Here is an 18,094-nt window from a genome sequence, read left to right as displayed (position 1 = left end):
GCAAAACAACGTATTTACTGTTATATTTATGTTGGTAACGGCTTATAATAGCAATAAGGCACCTCTGGGATTTCTGGTATATTGGCCATTAAAACTGGGTGGTTCAAGGCCTGAATGCTGAATGGCTGACAGCCGTATACCACAGTTATAACTGGTAAATGAGATCTCTAAAACCACAGCTACAAGAGTCAAGGAAAAACATCTGACCTTGAAGTCCACGCCGATCTTGTGCGTAGGCTCGGAGGGCTCCCTCTCCCTCTGGTCAAATCCATTGGCGAGGGCGGCCAGGACGCTAGGTGGCGTCTGTTCCAGAGGATTCTGGGAAAAATACGACAAAGCATAAAAACAGGCTCGTCCCCACCCCGCCTCCACCAACATTCTTCCCCTCTCACCCCCTACCCTCACCCTGGCCCTTGGCCACCCCGGGGTGGCCCCAGTGTGGGATAGCAGGCGCCAGGGGTGGGGAGAGCCTTGGTCCTCGGGGGAGGAGGAGGATAGCTCCAGGTCTGACTGGGAGTGTGGGGGGGACTGTGTCATCTGCAGCAGTAGCTGCTCTGCCGACAGCCCTTCTGACTCTCTCTCTCCCTGGTTGTCATCGTCCAGCCAGCTGTAGACACCACCGCTCCACGGGCCTGTCCGCTTCTGCTGTGCCTGTGAAGGGTGGGACTGCTGAGGCCAAAGCAAAAGAGCACCAGCGTTATCTGCCACGAGCACCTAAGCAAGCAGCAGCTTAACTCAAAATGAGAGGAGAGAGAAGGAAGAGAGGACAGGGAATCCCACCATAAGGTGCAGCAGAGAGAAGACGAAGTGAGTGGAAAGAGAGAGTTTGGAGAGAGGGGGGGGGGGGGGGGTTGTGCAGATCCTTTGTGTTATTCACCTAGGCGACCCAGAAACTGTCAATTCATGCACCGCCTGCTCAGTGGCATCAGAGCAGCAGCCCTGTTGTGATTCTTTACCTTGTCAGTTTTACGGCGACCAGGAGGGACACGGTGGTGCAGCCTGCGATGTCTCACACCGTCGTCCGATAGGTCTCCCAGGAATCCATCCAGAGAGACAAAGTCTGAAGACAAAAAGGAACCATTGCAGTGGTCATTAGACATACAGTGTTAATACTTCAGAGTTAACGCATAACTCACAGCTTTGACCGGGATCTTCTAGAACAGTGGTTCCCAATCTTTTTGTAGTCCCGTACCCCTTCAAACATTCAACCTCCAGCTGCGTACCCTCTCTAGCACCAGGGTCAGCACACTCTCAAATGTGCCACCATTGTAAGCCTGCCACACACACTATATGATGCATGTATTAATGAGTGTGGGTTTTGTTCCTATAAGAGCTCTTATACGACCATGTCACAAATAATAATAATCAATCGTTTGGCTCTTTATTTAACCGTCTTACATATAAAACATTTGTTCATCAAAAAATGTGAATAACTCACAGGTTAATGAGAAGGGTGTGCTTGAAAGGATGCACATTACTCTGCAATGTTGGGTTGTATTGGAGAGTCTGTCTTAAATCATTTTCCACACAGTCTCTGCCTGTATTTCATTTATGCTAGTGAGGGCCGAGAATCCACTCTCACATAGGTACGTGGTTGCAAAGGGCATCAGTGTCTTAACAGCGTGGTTTGCCAAGGCAGGATACTCTGAGCGCAGCCCAATCCAGAAATCTGGCAGTGGCTTCTGATTAAATTAAATTTACACAGAACCGCTTGTTGCAATTTCGATTTCTCTTGTTCAGATATCAGTAAGTGGACTGGAGGCAGGGCATGAAAGGGATAACGAATCCAGCTATTTGTGTCATCCGTTTCTGTAAAGTACTTGTGTAATTGCACACCCAACTCACTCAGGTGCTTCGCTATATCACATTTGACATTGTCCATAAGCTTGAGTTCTTTCGCACACAAAATAAATCATACAATGATGGAAAGACCTGTGTGTTGTCCTCGTTAATGCAGACAGAGAAGAGCTCCAACTTCTTAATCATAGCCTCAATGTCCTGCACATTGAATATAGTTGCGGAGAGTCACTATAATCCTAGATTTGGATCATTCAGGCGAGAAAAAAACATCACCCAGATAGGCCAGTCGTGTGAGAAACTCGTCATCATGCAAGCGTTCAGACAAGTGAACATTATGGGCAGTAAAGAAAACATTAAGCTTGTGTCAATACTTTGCCCCTTGATAACCAGCGCACTTCTGATATTGTGGAAATTGTAGTGTGCAAAACGTCTTTCAAGCTGTCAGGCATTCCCTTGGCAGCAAGAGCCTCTCGGTGGATGCTGCAGTGTACCTAAGCGGCGTACACTGCTGAGAGCAACTGCTTGCACGCACGTTACCACTCCACTATGTTTCCCTGTCATGTCCTGCCATGTCACTGATGCGTTGTAAAACAGTGGTGTTTGATGAAGGCATTGTCTGTATCGTTTTTGGTGCATTCTCCCCACAGCATTGTCCCAGCCATATCCACGGCATCAGGAAGAATTAAGTCCTCCACAATAGTATGGGGCTTGCCTGTCCTAGCCACTCGGTAGCTCACCATATAAGACGCTTCTAGCCCCTTCTTATTAATGGTATCTGTTGATTTTATACATGTCTTACTACTCGAAAGTCATCTTAATTCTCTCTCAAAAAACTACCATGGCTTATTTTTCAAATTAGCATGTTTTGATTCTAAATGTCTGCGCAAGAGTGAAGGTTTCATCGAGTTGTGAGATAGTACTTTTGCACATAACACACTGTGGCTGAGGAGAGGCACTACTCCCAATATAAGTGAACCCCAAATCAATATAGTTCTCTTCATATTTGCGCCTTTTCGATGGTCCAATGTCCCTGTCTGTTGTTCGGTGCTTTCCCGGGTTAGGGGACGGTAGCTCTTCGGCTGCATCAGATTCACAACTGTCAGTGTCCATGCTAGCTGGGCTAACAACAAATGTAGAATTAATGATGCTAGCATTGGATGTGCTCGTGGAAGCAACATAACTTGTGTAGTCGACAGGTGCAGGTGTAGTACTGCTGGTAGTAGCAGTACTACCAGTAGAACTGGTATGCGTCTCTATGGACACAGGCCTTACTAAAATGGACTGTTTGAAAATGTGAAGAAAAAAAAGTGAAATGTGAATCACATTTTTATTTAGCATACTGCCGACGGTATTGCGCGTGCCCCAGTTTGGGAATACCTGTTCCAGAAGATCTGACAATATTAAATAGAGTAAAATCCATTTCTATTATTACTTCCCAATAATGTTACATTACTACCTCGGATGCGTGGGCCGGGGCCTCTCCTCCGGCCGGGGGAGGCAGAGTTGGAGCCCACAGTGATCTCCAGGTCGGAGTCATAGTCCAGCAGGTCAAAGTAGGAGCGCGGCTTCACACAACGCCGCGGCTGCTTCCTCACAGATGGGCTCTGGCTGTCCCCCACCTCCATCCCATCAACTTCCTCATTGCTAGACTGAACCACGCTGAGGGAGTGCCGCGGGCGCTTCCCAGGACCTCCAGGGAACTTGCCACTCAAACGACGTGCTTTTCTGTCTTCAATCTGATCGCATCTTTTATATCTATTGGAAAGAGAGAAAAATGGGTCATTTAATTGTCTATTCAATCTATATAATTCAGTAACATATATGCGAGTTGGACACCTTTGCAATTCTGATGAGCAGTACACTCACATGCAGCACTGTCGCTTCGTATTGGGCCCTCCAAACTTGGGTTTGTCCAGGCAGTTCATGCACTCGCCACAGTCCTCCTCATGGTTGCAGCCCTTGCAGATCCCACACCTCCGAGAGCGGAGTCCAACTGGTGCAAGGCTCTTTTGTTTAGCAAAACCTGCTCCCGACTTCCTGACCTTGGTAACCTTTTGGTCCAGCAGCCCAGGGCTGTCTGGACCAGAGAGAGACTCACCACCTTCAATAGATCAGGTATATAATTATGATATCTTTCATAGGAAAGTCAAAGAAAGTTGTGTGGAAAGACCAGAACGCATAATGTCACTTAAAAATGTTTGAGAGATTTGCATTGATAATCAGTTTTGAAAGCTTGAGGCTCTACCTTGGTTCTTGCCAGAGGGGGATATGCCAGTTCTCTCATGCAGAGGCAGAGCACTGAGTCTGGGGATCATGTCATCGGACACCAGCGCACGAGGCTGGCCCAGCACCACAGCTGCTGCACGGCACACATGCTTGATGCGTGGACCCCCCGCTCTGCGGAACTCCTGTTAAAAAGGAGAGGGGGGACAGGGAGGGATGCTGTTATGACATTCATTCATCACAATGAAAAATGTATTTATGACCAGACAAGGTGGTTCTTAGTGAGGAAGAAACAACATACTGATACTTTATTAAGTAAGAGACAAAGCAACATTCAGACACATTGAATAGCAAGAGACACTGAACATAAAACATGCAGAGAACAGCACAGACCAGGATTGTGTTCATATGCCCATACCTGTGACAGGGGAGGGTCAGTCATGTTTGAGGCAGCAGGCTCAAGCTGCTCTTTCGATTTCCTCCTTTGTCTCTTCCCTGCTGCATCTCTGGAGCCAGCAGGCCCTGATAGAAGCTGCAGGTAACATGTTTCATCACTATGGGCTTACACAGGAAGCTCTCCAGAGATATCACAATATTGGTGTTAATGAATATCATCCTATTTAATGACAATGAAGGGAAACAAAGCATATTCTGTATCAGAAAAAAGTCCCACCATGCATGTTGTTTACTGAAAAACAATTACTGTTTGCATGGCAATTTTGAAGTGTATTCTTTTTATGAGTGGGACAATTATTACCCCTGAGGACTTCAGTTGTTTCTGCTGGTCAATCTTGTTGAGCTGGACCTTGGCTTTCTTGAGCAGATTGAACATCCTCTTATTGGCCCCTGTGAAGCGAACTCTCTGGGTGGCTCCTTTCTCCTCAGCAGCAGCACGGTCAGCCTCAGCGATCATGTTCAGATGCAGTTCCTGTGGCTCAAGCTTTCCTGCTTCTGGGACAGAGAAAGACCAAAAAGTATGTCACTACTTTCCAGGGTAGTTTAAGCAGTAAAAACATACTCAGAGACATTAAACCAAGTAACATACAAATAAACAAAAATACCAGGTTTACATAATGTGCAGTTATTTATCAAGCAAGCTAGTGTTAAACAACTATCAGCATTAATTGATTGATCTTTGCTTACCTGCAATAACATTTTCAGCATTTGTTTTGTCTTCCTCTGTCAACTCCTCATGTTCTCCATATTGAAATGTTAAGAACTTTGAGTTCATAGTCCGAACACACACAGAGACTTTTCGCACAACCCCAGGGCTATCAAGGTCCTCAATCTTGAGCTTGGATTTGCCTTGCTTTGATTTGGGTTTGCTTGGAGCTGTGATTGTGGGACATTTCTTTAGACAGATGCTCTTGACTTCATCATCCAGACCTTCCGCTAGCATATGAACAGAAGATTGAAGAGTTTTGCAAACACCATCTGTCATCACGTTTTTTCTTCTCTTTTTGGGAAGTCCTGGTTGCAGCTTCTTCAGTCGCTTGTACATATTTAGGTGAGATGTTTGCTTGTTGAACTTGTAGCACCTTTTCTTTTTCTGAACCTCCTGGGGATCGGTTGATGGGTCAGAAGCAATTTGAAATTCTTTGGATAAAAGTAAAGTCTCATACTCGCTCTGTAGAGTTTTGTCCAGTGTATAAACCTCCTCACCAGACTCTCCTGGCACATGCCACTTGAAACTGGGATTCCTCAAAAGGGACTTCCTCTTTCCAGACTGCTTTCCGGAGGATAAGCCGTCACTCACGTCAGTGGTTTCCTGTTCGAGTTCCTGAGTTGAGAACAAATCGACATCTAACTGAGCCTCATTCAGAAATTCTTCCTCGTCGATAGGCAGATCAGGAGTAAGCTCTCTACCTGTGCCATCTTCTCGTTTCCTTCCAGTGCGTGGGTGTAAGCCGAATAGTTGGCCTTTCTTCGGGGAGTTTCTACGAGGCAAAACGGACATGCCAGCATCATCCATAAACCTCTGTGGAGTCTTGATCACCCGTGAGGACCGGACACTGACAACAGGCATGATGAAGTGCTTTATGTTTTTAAGGTACTTTGATTTACCATGCTGGTCATCAAAAGCATCAGACTGTGGTTCATCATCCACAGTGTCTTGTATATCCTGCTCCTCCAAAATTTGCTGGACGAGATCCATTTCTACCTGCTTAGATAGAGTTTTAGGCCTGGCTCTTGGTCTTTTGGTACCAAGGAACTGAAAGCTTGAATTGGGGACCTTTTTCCTTCTGTACTTGGTCTTGAGGATGCCAAGGAGTTTAGAGCTTGCCGGTGTGGAAGCAGCCTCTGGGGAGGAAACTTCCTTTAGGTCTACCTCTTCAACAGCTTCAAGTACCTTACTTTCAGGTGATTTACTCTCATCACTCTTTCTCCCTCTTGGCCTCTGCCTTTGTTTCTGTTTCTGCCTCTGTCCAATCAAGGCTCTTCGCTTCTTTTTGCCATGTTTGAACAGACTTCTATGACGGCGTGGTTCTGTCTTTTCAATAACAGAGGGCTCCAACAGCAGCACCTTTCCACTCTCTATTGGCTGGGTCTCTTGCTCCACCTTTACCGCTGGTTGAGTGTCAGCCAAAGTCACAGGTTCAGATCGGGCTAATTCTATGTTTGAAGTTTCAGATGATGTTGGTGTCTTTGACTTCTTTCTTATTGAACGGCTAGAAGCTATTCTCCTAGGTTTAGAGACAAGAGACAACGTGGAGACCTCTTCTCTCTGTGGTTCAAATGGGGCCATCTCGGTGTTTGGAGTTTCAGATGATGTTGGTGTCTTTGACTTCTTTCTTATTGAAAGGCTAGAAGTTCTTCTCCTAGGTTTAGAGTCAACAGACAACGTGGAGACCTCCTCTGTCTGCTGTTCAGATGGGGCCATCTCAGTGTTTGGAGTTTCAGATGGTGTCTTTGACTTCTTTCTTATTGAAAGGCTAGAAGTTCTTCTCCTAGGTTTAGAGTCAACAGACAACGTGGAGACCTCCTCTGTCTGCTGTTCAGATGGGGCCATCTCAGTGTTTGGAGTTTCAGATGGTGTCTTTGACTTCTTTCTTATTGAAAGGCTAGAAGTTCTTCTCCTAGGTTTAGAGACAACAGACAACGTGGAGACCTCCTCTGTCTGCTGTTCAGATGGGGCCATCTCTGTGTTTGGAGTTTCAGATGGTGTCTTTCTTGACTTCTTTCTTATTGAAAGGCTAGAAGTTCTTCTCCTAGGTTTAGAGACAAAAGACAACGTGGAGACCTCCTCTGTCTGCTGTTCAGATGGGGCTAACTCTGTATTTGGAGATTCAGCAAGTTCAGGTAACATCTGTGTCTTCCCTGGCCTCTTTCTAACTGAAATACTCAAACTTCTTCTCCTTCTAGGTTTAGAGACTGAGGTTTCCACATTGTCTGTCTTCAAAACCTCATTGGTCTGTGGTTCTGCTTCACTGGCAGGTATAGCAGATGGATGTTCCACATTTGGACATGATTGAAGCTTGTGTTTGTGGGTTGTCCAGGGTTTATGACTTCCCCGCTTCTTCCGTGGTGTAGACATCTTTGCCAGTCTTCTCCTCCTTGCTTTGGGAGTTGGCACAGCATTTGTGTCTGATAAAAAAACATTTTCCTCCAGAATTACACTTGAATCTGTTGTGTTAACCAGTATCTTTTTTTCTTCCGGCGCAGGACTAGTTTGATGGATCAAGAATGATGGTTTTGAGCGTTTAGGTTTACCGGGTGAGGAGACCTTTTTTATCTGAAGGGGTGGAACAACCTTTGCCACAGTATCACCACAGTCAGTTTGAGTGGCCTCCTCTGGATGTGGTTGCATTACCTGTCCCACTTCAACATGAAGAGAGGACTTTTCCTCAAGAGACGAAGTCTCCTTAGTCTTCTTCTTGGAAGACTTCTCATTATGTGTGTGCTCAGCATCTCTGGAAGTGGTAAAACTCTTGGCCTCTTTTTCTTCGGGGTTCTCTACACTCTTGATCACACAGGGTTCAAAAAGAGAGTCTTTGTCTAATTCAGTGGTACTCTGCTGCTTCTCTGTTCCTTTGACAGTATTTCCAGAGCCCTGCACTTGGGTGTCCTTTCTTTTCCCATTAACTAATGTAAGTGTCCACACAAACTTGCTTCGTTTCTTCTTACGAGATGAGCCTTCCAATTTGGGGTTTCTGATTTTAATCAGCTTAAAACTTGGAATCCCGATTATGTCATCGTCATTTTTAAAAGCCAGACCGTCATTGGATTCAACAATTGACTTAGGTTCTGTGGCTAATGGAACATGGATTTCTGTGACCATCTTCTCTTCTTGATGTGCCTTGCTTTGTTTACGCTTACTCTTTCTGGATGGTGGTTTGGCTTCCTCTATTCTTGAAACCTCTAACAAAGACTCTGCCAGACATACTTTATCATTGCTCTGGTTTTTTGATTCTGTTACAAGGCCTTCATTTGTTTTGGGGGGTGGATTAGTAGTTCTACTTCTTCTCCGGATCACCAGTTTATTGACTTCAGTGCTTACCTCTGTGGTTCTTTCTTTCCGTTTGAATTTCTTAACGTCTGTTTTTGGCTCTGCATTTCCACTTTCCAGTGCAATGTCCTGTTTGCCTGTTGATTTTATACCCCCCTCTGATTTTTGGTCATCAACATCCCCAACTTTGGCCCCCCTTTGAACACAGGGTTCAGTGATCTTGGAGGCAGATCTACCACGCCTCCTTGCCGGTATGGCTCCTCCTCCTCCCTCATCCTCAGTGCCATTCAGATGCTGTGCCTCATCAGCTTGTGTCTCTGTCTTTAATTTGACATGGGCACAGGAGATCTGGTCACCTTTGACGTCATTAGCTTTTGATTGAAAATGTAATCCTTTTCCCTTCAGCTTCTCCACAGATTTTAGACGTCCTCCCTTTTCCTTTCTCACCGTCTTCTTGGCCACCAACTTGATGGTAATCCTTGGAGTTATAGCTGCCCCGTTTTTTGCAGGACGCTTCTCCTTTGCTGGGTTTGAGTGCTTGTTTTTTGAACCCTTCCTACCATCCTTGGAAGGCACTGCATCAGGCGGAATTGCACAGTGGACCTCTTGTGAAGATGGTGCATCTTCTTTAGGAGTTGGAGACCCATCTGTCTCCTTTGGGGTGACTACAAGAGGTAGCTTCTCTCGTATCCTTTTTGATTTTGTTTTGACAGGATTACCTTATGGAGGAAAAAAACATGAGGAAATTACTATCATATCTAAGCTGATATACAATGCCTTAAGAAAGTATTCATACCCCTTGTTTTATTCCACATCTGTTGCGTAACAGCCTGAATTCAAAATGGTTTAAAATTAAATTTCTCACCCATCTGCACAATTCCCCATAATGACAAAGTGAAAACATGAAAAAAAAGAAGAAAATTGCTAATTTATTGCAAATGAAATACAGACATCTAATTTACATAACTATTCACACCCCTGAGTAAATACATGTCAGAATCACCTTTGGCAGTGATTACAGCTGTGAGTCTTTATGGGTGAGTCTCTAAGAGCATTGCACCACTGGAATGTAGAATATTTGCACCATACTCTTTTTAGAATTATTCAAGCTGTCAAGTTGGTTGTTGATCATAGCAAGACGGCCATTTTCAAGTCTCGCCATAGATTTTCAAGCAGATTGAAGTCAAAACTGTAACTAGGCCTCTCAGTAACCTTCAATGTCGTCTTGGTAAGCAACTCCAGTATATACTTGCAGTGATGGAAAAAGTAACCAATAAACATTAATAAAAAATGACTCAAGTAACAGCGAAAGTCACCCAGTAAAATACTAGAGTAAAAGTCAAAGTATTGAGCTTTAAAAATACTTTAAGTACCAAAAGTAAATGAAATTGATAAAATATACTTAAGTATCAAAAGTAAAAGTATAAATACATTACAAATTCCTTATATTAAGCAAACAGGACTGCAACATTTTTTTTTCTGGATAGCCTGGGGCACACTCAAACACTTCGACATCATTTACAAATGAATAATTTTGTGATAAGTGAGTCCGACAGATCAAAGGCAGTACGGATGACCAGGGATGTTCTCTTGATAAGTGTGAGAATTGGACCCTTTTCCTGTCCTGATAAATTCAAAATGTAACAAGTAATTTTGAGTGTCACAGAAAATGGAGTAAAAAGAACATTATTTTCTTTAGGAATGTAGTCAAATAAAAGCTGTCAAAAATATACAGTTGAAATCTGAAGTTCATATAGACTTAGGTTGTAGTCATTAAAACTAGTTTTTCAACCACTCCATATATTTCTTGTTCACAACTATAGTTTTGTCAAGTCGTTTTGGACATCTACTTTCCGCATAACAAGTAATTTTTCCAACAATTGTTAACAGACAAATTATTTCACTTCACAGTTAATACAGGTAATGAGTAAAGAACAGGAGGGCTTCTTAAAGAAAAACTAACAGGTCTGTGAGAGCCGGAATTCTTACTGGTTGGTAGGTGATCAAATACTTATGTCATGCAATAAAATGCAAATTAATACAATGTGATTTTCTGGATTTTTTTTTAGATTCCGTCTCTCACAGTTGAAGTGTACCTATCAAAAAAATTACAGACCTCTACATGCTTTGTAAGTAGGAAAACCTGCAAAATCAGCAGTGTATCAAATACTTGTACTCCCCACTGTTTATGTATAATATATATATCTAATATTTGTCTATCTATATATCCACATACATATATACAGTTGAAGTCGGAAGTTTAAATACACCTTAGCCAAATACATTTAAACTCAGTTTCAAAATTCCTGACATTTAATCCTAGTAAAAATTCCCTGTCTTAGGTCAGTTAGGATCACCCCTTTATTTTAAAAATGGGAAATGTCAGAATAATAGTAGAGAGCATTATATATTTCAGCTGTTATTTCTTTCATCACATTCCCAGTGGGTCAAAAGTTTACATGCACTCAATTAGTATTTGGTAGCATTGCCTTTAAATTGTTTAACTTGGGTCAAACATTTCAGGTAGCCTTCCACAAGCTTCCCACAATAAGTTGGGTGAATTTTGGCCCATTCCTCCTGACAGAGCTGGTGTAACTGAGTCAGGTTTGTAGGCCTCCTTGCTTGCACACACTTTTTCAGTTCTGCCCACACATTTTCTATGGGATTGAGGTCAGGGCTTTGTGATGGCCACTCCAGTACCTTGTCTTTGTTGTCCTTAAGCCATTTTGACACAACCTTGTTAGTATACTTGGGGTCATTGTCCATTTGGAAGACCCATTTGCTATCAAGCTTTAACTCCCTGACTGATGTCTTGAGATGTTGCTTCAATATATCCACATAATTTTCCTTCCTCATGACGACATCTATTTTGTGAAGTGCACCAGTCCCTACCGCAGCAAAGCACCCCCACAACATGATGCTGCCACCCCCGTGCTTCATGGTTGGGATGGTGTTCTTTGGATTGCAAGCATCCCCCTTTTTCCTCCAAACATAACGATGGTCAGTATGGCCAAACAGTTCTATTTTTGTTTCATCAGACCAGAGGACATTTCTCCAAAAAGTACGATCTTTGTCACTTCTTCCTTGCTGAGCGGCCTTTCAGGTTATGTCGATATAGGACTCGTTTTACTGTGGATAGAGATACTTTTGTATCCGCATTTCCCCCAGAATCTTCACATGGTCCTTTGCTGTTGTTCTGGGATTGATTTGCACTTTTTGCACCAAAGTACATTCATCTCTAGGAGACAGAAACCGTCTCCTTCCTCAGCGGTATGACGGCTGTGTGGTCCCATAGTGTTTATACTTGCATACTATTGTTTGTACAGATGAACGTGGTACCTTCAGGCATTTGGACATTTCTCCCAAGGATGAACCAGGCTTGAGGAGGTCAACAAAAAAAATTCTGAGGTCTTGGCTGATTTCTTTGGATTTTCCCATGATGTCAAGCAAAGAGGCACTGAGTTTGAAGGTAGGCCTTGAAATACATCCACAGGTACACCTCCAATTGACTCAAATTATGTCAATTAGACTATCAGAAGCTTCTAAAGCCATGACATCATTTTCTGGACTTTTCCAAGCTGTTTAAAAGGCATAGTCAACTTAGTAAACTTCTGTATGTACTTCTGTATGTAAACTTCTGACCCACTGGAATTGTGATTTAACTCAGTATAAGTTAAATAATCTGTCTGTAAACAATTGTTGTAAAAATGACTTGTGTCATGCACATAGATGCCCTAACCGACTGCCAAAACTACAGTTTGTTAACAAGAAATATGTGGAGTTAATGACTCCAAGTATGTAAACTTCCGACTTCAACTGTATGTATGTATATGCCATTGTGTAGTAGGTTATCGTCTTGCTTAAAGGTGAACTTGTCTTCCATTGGCTGTTGGAAAGCACACAAACAAGGTTTTCCACTAGAATTTTGCTTGTGCTTAGATCTATTCTGTTTCTTTTTGTCCTTAAAAACTCACTAGTAGTTGCTGATGACAAGCAAACCCATAACATGATGCAGCCACCACCATGCTTGTAAATATGAAGAGAGTTACTCAGCGATGTGGTGTGTTGGAATTGTCCCAAACATAAAACTTTATATTTCAAGACTAGGATTGCAAAAGATCGGAAACTTTCCAGTAAATTTTTTGAATATTTAAGCAAATTTTCCATGAAAAGTTAAGCCCAGGAATTTTGCTAAAATTCATCAAAAAAGTTAGCTTATAACAGTGAACCTTTTTTGTGGGATACACATAAGGCAATTCTAAGTCTTGTGACATATTTTGGTTAAACTACACCCAATTCAATGGAATTGAAACCCTCTGCATACACAATTCATTCTTCCATCACATGTGCAGTGCACTCTTCCATCACATATATAGCTGATTCTCGAGATCTTGCACACTAATGAGATGCTATTGATGCCAAACTACTACACTGTCTGAACCAAGGACTACATGCTTTCTGGGAAGTTTTGATTACAATACTGGGTGGGGTGAATATATTTTTTGTGACATAATTTTTTGTTAACTAGTAAATACTGGCCTTCAGAAAAGTGTGTTTAAATAATTTCTAACTTGTTAACAGGTTTTAGCTTGCTTGAGCCTGCTAACAGTGTTAATTCACCTGTTTCCATACATGTTTCACTTTAAAACATTTCTTACAAAGGAGTTGTTTAATCTAACTGCTTAACTATTTATCTGTACATGGAATTGTATTTTTTTACTCACTTAAAAAAAAAATCTTTACAGGAAAATGCCACGGGCAATATCTGACGTGTGGAGACATTTCACTGCAGCTAATGTAGAAGGAAAAGCTGTGTACATTTGCAAGTACTGTGCCAAATCATATGTGAAGAATGCAACAAAGATTAAAAATCATCTGGCTAAGTGCATAAAGTTCCCTCAGAGCCCACAACAAGCAACCTTTGACAAAAGTCCTTCTACTTCTATTCGAGGTGAAAATGATGACACACCCTATTGATAGCAACAGCTCATGGTCCTCCTGGAATCAGGTGTTTTTTTGACTCAATGGAGGAACGTAGTCAGAAATGCTGATGAATGTCTTGCTCGAGCTGTGTATGCAACTGGTTCACCTCTGATGCTCACAGGCAATGTGTATTGGAAAAGATTTCTGAATGTTCTTCGCCCAGCATACACCCCTCCAACCAGACATGCTTTATCTATCATTTGCTGGATGCAGAGTTTAACAGAGTTCAAGTGAAGGTCAAAGAAATCATAGAGAAAGCAGACTGTATTGCAATCATCTCTGATGGGTGGTCGAATGTTCGTGGGCAAGGAATAATTAACTACATCATCTCCACCCCTCAACCAGTATTCTGCAAGAGCACAGACACAAGGGACAACAGATACACTGGTCTCTACATTGCAGATGAGCTGAAGGAAGTCATGAATGACCTTGGACTACAGAAGGTATTTGCACTGGTGACAGACAATGCTGCGAACATGAAGGGCGCTTGGTCTAAAGGGGAGGAGTCCTACCCTCACATCACACCCATTGGCTGTGCTGCTCATGCTTTGAATCTGCTCCTCAAGGACATCATGGCACTGAAAACAATGGATACACTTTACAGGAGAGCCAAGGAAATGGTTAGGTATGTGAAGGATCATCAAGTTATAGCAGCAATCTACCTCACCAAGCAAAGTGAGAAAAATAAGAGCACCAAATTGAAGCTGCCCAGCAACACCTGTTGGGGTGATGTTGTCATCATATTTTACAGTATCCTGGAGGGGAAGGAATCTCTCCAAGAAATGGCCATATCACAGTCTGCCGATATGGACAGCCCAATCAAGTGGATCCTCCTGGATTATGTATTTTGGGAGAGAGTGGTAAGTAGCCTGAAACCTATAGCAGTAGCCATTGCACGGATTGAGGGAGACAATGCCATCCTGTCTGATGTTCAAACTAGAGGTCGACCGATTAATCGGAATGGCTGATTAATTAGGGATGATTTCAAGTTTTCATAACAAATCGGTATTTTATCTTTGAATCACAGCCTACTTCGCCAAACGGTGATGTTTTAACAAGCTCATTCGCAAAAAAAATCATTGTCGTTGCACCAACCTAACCATAAACATCAATGCCTTTCTTAAAATCAAAACATAAGTATATATTTTTAAACCTGCATATTTAGTTAATATTGCCTGCTAACATGAATTTATTTTAACTAGAGAAATTGTGTCACTTCTTGCACAGAACGCAAGAGCAGAATCAGGGTATGTGCAACAGTTTGGCCCGCCTAGCTCGTTGCGAACTGTGTGAAGACTATTTCTTCATAACAAAGATGCACATTTGTGGCCTCCTGGAGGTCATTTTGCAGGGCGCTGGCAGTGCACCTCCTTGCACAAAGGCGGAGGTAGCGGTCCTGCTGCTGGGTTGTTGCCCTCCTACGGCCTCCTCCACGTCTCCTGATGTACTGGCCTGTCTCCTGGTAGCGCCTCCATGCTCTGGACACTACGCTGACAGACACAGCAAACCTTTTTGCCACAGCTCGCATTGATGTGCCATCCTGGATGAACTGCACTACCTGAGCCACTTGTGTGGGTTGTAGACTCCATCTCATGCTACCACTAGACTGAGAGCACCGCCAGCACTCAAAAGTGACCAAAACATCAGCCAGGAAGCATAGGAACTGAGAAGTGGTCTGTGGTCACCACCTGCAGAATCACTCCTTTTTTGGGGGTGTCTTGCTAATTGCCTATAATTTCCACCTTTTGTCTATTCCATTTGCACAACAGCATGTGAAATTTATTGTCAATCAGTGTTGCTTCTTAAGTGGACAGTTTGATTTCATAGAAGTGTGATTGACTTGGAGTTACATTGTGTTGTTTAAGTGTTCCCTTTATTTTTTTGAGCAGTGTAGTATAATTAAGTCTATGATTTGATAGAGCAGTCTGACTGAGCAGTGGTCGGCAGCAGCATGCTCGTAAGCACTCATTCAAACAGCACTTTCCTGCATTTGCCAGCAGCTCTTCGCTGTGCTTCAAGATTGCGCTGTTTATGACTTCAAGCCTATCAACTCCCGAGATTAGGCTAGCAATACTAGTACATATAAGAACATCCAATAGTCAAAGGATATGAAATACAAATGGTGTAGAGAGAAATAGTCCTGTAATTCCTATTATAACTACAACCGTAAACTTCTTACCTGGGAATATTGAAGACTCATGTCAAAAGGAACCACCAGCTTTCATATGTTCTCATGTTCTGAGCAAGGAACTTAAACGTTAGCTTTTTCACATGAAATATTGCACTTTTACTTTCTTCACCAACACTTTGTTTTTGCATTATTTAAACCAAATTGAACATGTTTCATTATTTATTTGAGACTAAATTGACTTTATTGATGTATTATATCAGGTTAAAATAAAAGTGTTCATTCAGTATTGTTGTAATTGTCATTATTACAAATATATATATATCAAATTAAATTAAATAGGACGAATAATCGGCATCGACCTTTTTTGGTCCTCCAATAATCGGTATCGGCGTTGAAAAATCAATCGGTCGACCTCTAGTTTGTTCATTTGCGCTCGTTAGCATTTAGCTAAAAGCGTCCATGAGAATTCGCCATTACTTGTGCAAATTTTGTTGGAAATCTGGTAATAGACTGCCAATGGGCCTTTTGAGCCCCTTCTGTGCTATACCAGTTATACCGTAAATCCCGGGATGGCAGAATAACGGTATGAAAATCTCGATTCTGCCCAAGAATAATAAATAGGTGGCAAGGGATGGGAATAGGTTTAGAATAGGCTAATACTTACTTTTGGAGGGATTTTGTCTGGACCGTACAGGGCCTTTATATCCTTTACGATCAGATTCAAATCCTGTGAAATCATCTTCCTGAAAGGCAAGGTCAGATTATTAACTTTGGAAACCCAACATTCTTTTTCCGACTGTTTCACAATTTTTCATAACCTCACAACAGTTTGATAACGAATATGTATTTGAAATTGATGAACAGTAGTTTACATGCAACAATTAGCCCTAAAAGCTTTGAGAACAGTGACAATAACCTAAAACACATACGCCTGAACACAACTAGGCCTATGCAATAGATAGCTAGTACTGGTACTGTTGACTACAAAATATTTTTTTATATCCCAACCTTGAGGGAGAACAGTAGCATGGCAATCAAAAATTATTTAAAATTAGATTGTGTAATGTCATGTAGTGAGTAGATAATTCCCTGGTAATGGAATTACGCTGAGCCTCCTATTTTTTTTATTTTTTACATTCAATATATTCTAAACAAAAAACATTGATTTCAATGTAGAACAAACCATACAACTCTATACACAAGGACTACTTTGAACAATTTACACAGAAAATTTAACGAAAATAGATTTACTGGAAGAACTGTGCAGATGCTAAATTTGGTAACAGTAAAATCTCCCTGTTTATGCAACTGCATTTCCCAAAAACTTCAAAGATGTTTGCAGAAAGAATGGAGCGTCAGCTATGACATGACACCTTGACTTTGAAAATCTATTTTGGTTATTGAATACACTATGTGAAGTGAATTTACAACCGGTAATGATAACCATGATAGCAGAATTACCTAATCAGTCCCTGATCTGTACTACACAAATGCATAATTATGGATATGAATGTCACTCTTCATGGTGTCCTGAATTAGGTACACAAAGGTAAAAATATGCAATATCATACTTTGCATATATGGGTATTATTCTACACACTGGCCATTATTCTCATGATCTCATGACCAAATTTGGTTGGTCCGGATGAAATCTGAACCAATCATAGACTTCTATGTAGGGTACAGCACAGCACAGTTCAGTACTAGGGATGCAAATTTCAATTAATTTTGCTGCCGACTAACTGACTATCATTAACCGGTCAATAAAACAGCTACATTTTTCCAAACAGTAAAATGGCGTGATCAACCAAAAATACTATACATGGAAAAGGAGCCACCATTTTTCATTAAGAGCTTACATGCAAACATTCAACATTAGCAAGCCTATTGCCTTACAGTCAAAAGGCTATAGCCTATTATGGAACATGCAACGCTTGTAATGAAGCAGGAAATAAAATGTAATTTTCAAACATTAGCCAAAATGCATTATAAAATGCATTATGTGGGAAAACACAGTTCTAAAACAGTGCACCTAATGCGAGTGGTTTCATGTGTGATAGATATTAAAATCTCTGTCACACAAAAAGATGGGAAATCTAACAGCAACAATTAGGATGAGTTGCTAATATGACTAGGATTGTGCCTTTGGTTTCTAGACAACAAAAGAAAGTTGATACGAAAACCAATAGAACAGTAGCAAAATTAAAGTTAATGGCATAAGAAAGTTTATATAAAATAATTGCCTCCGTTTTTATGGGCTACCTTGAAGCAAAGTAAGATATGCCTCATTTGAAGTCAAGTAAAACTTTCAGGTTTCAAACAATTATATTGTCCTGTTGGAAGGTGAACCTTCACCCCAGTCTGAGGTCCTGATCGCTCCAGAGCAGGCTTTCATCAAGGATATCTCTGTACTTTGCTCCGTTCATCTTTGCCTCGATCCTGACTAGGCTTTCAGTTCCTGCCGCTGAAAGAAAAACATCCCCACAGCATGCTGCTGCCACCAACAAGCT

General features: G+C 41.9%; 1 protein-coding gene across 3 annotated transcripts in view; it reads right to left on the bottom strand.

The window, feature by feature from the left end:
- LOC129838009 (histone-lysine N-methyltransferase 2A-like) overlaps nt 1-18,094 on the bottom strand; it is a 68,663-nt gene that overhangs the window by 47,577 nt on the left and 2,992 nt on the right. For all 3 annotated transcript variants that reach the window (XM_055904632.1, XM_055904634.1, XM_055904633.1), the window contains exons 2-10: nt 16,249-16,327; nt 5,167-9,189; nt 4,781-4,974; nt 4,442-4,555; nt 4,046-4,208; nt 3,667-3,901; nt 3,257-3,555; nt 957-1,060; nt 208-318 (exon numbers count right to left, since the gene is read on the bottom strand). In XM_055904632.1, coding sequence (XP_055760607.1) covers nt 208-318; nt 957-1,060; nt 3,257-3,555; nt 3,667-3,901; nt 4,046-4,208; nt 4,442-4,555; nt 4,781-4,974; nt 5,167-9,189; nt 16,249-16,327 — 5,322 coding nt within the window. The remainder of the gene's footprint in view (nt 1-207; nt 319-956; nt 1,061-3,256; nt 3,556-3,666; nt 3,902-4,045; nt 4,209-4,441; nt 4,556-4,780; nt 4,975-5,166; nt 9,190-16,248; nt 16,328-18,094) is intronic.

The sequence above is a fragment of the Salvelinus fontinalis genome, chromosome 38 (genome assembly GCF_029448725.1).
Source record: "Salvelinus fontinalis isolate EN_2023a chromosome 38, ASM2944872v1, whole genome shotgun sequence".
Classification (NCBI taxonomy): domain Eukaryota; kingdom Metazoa; phylum Chordata; class Actinopteri; order Salmoniformes; family Salmonidae; genus Salvelinus; species Salvelinus fontinalis.
Note: the sequence above shows the minus strand (reverse complement) of the source record. Positions and strands in the feature narration are given on the sequence as shown.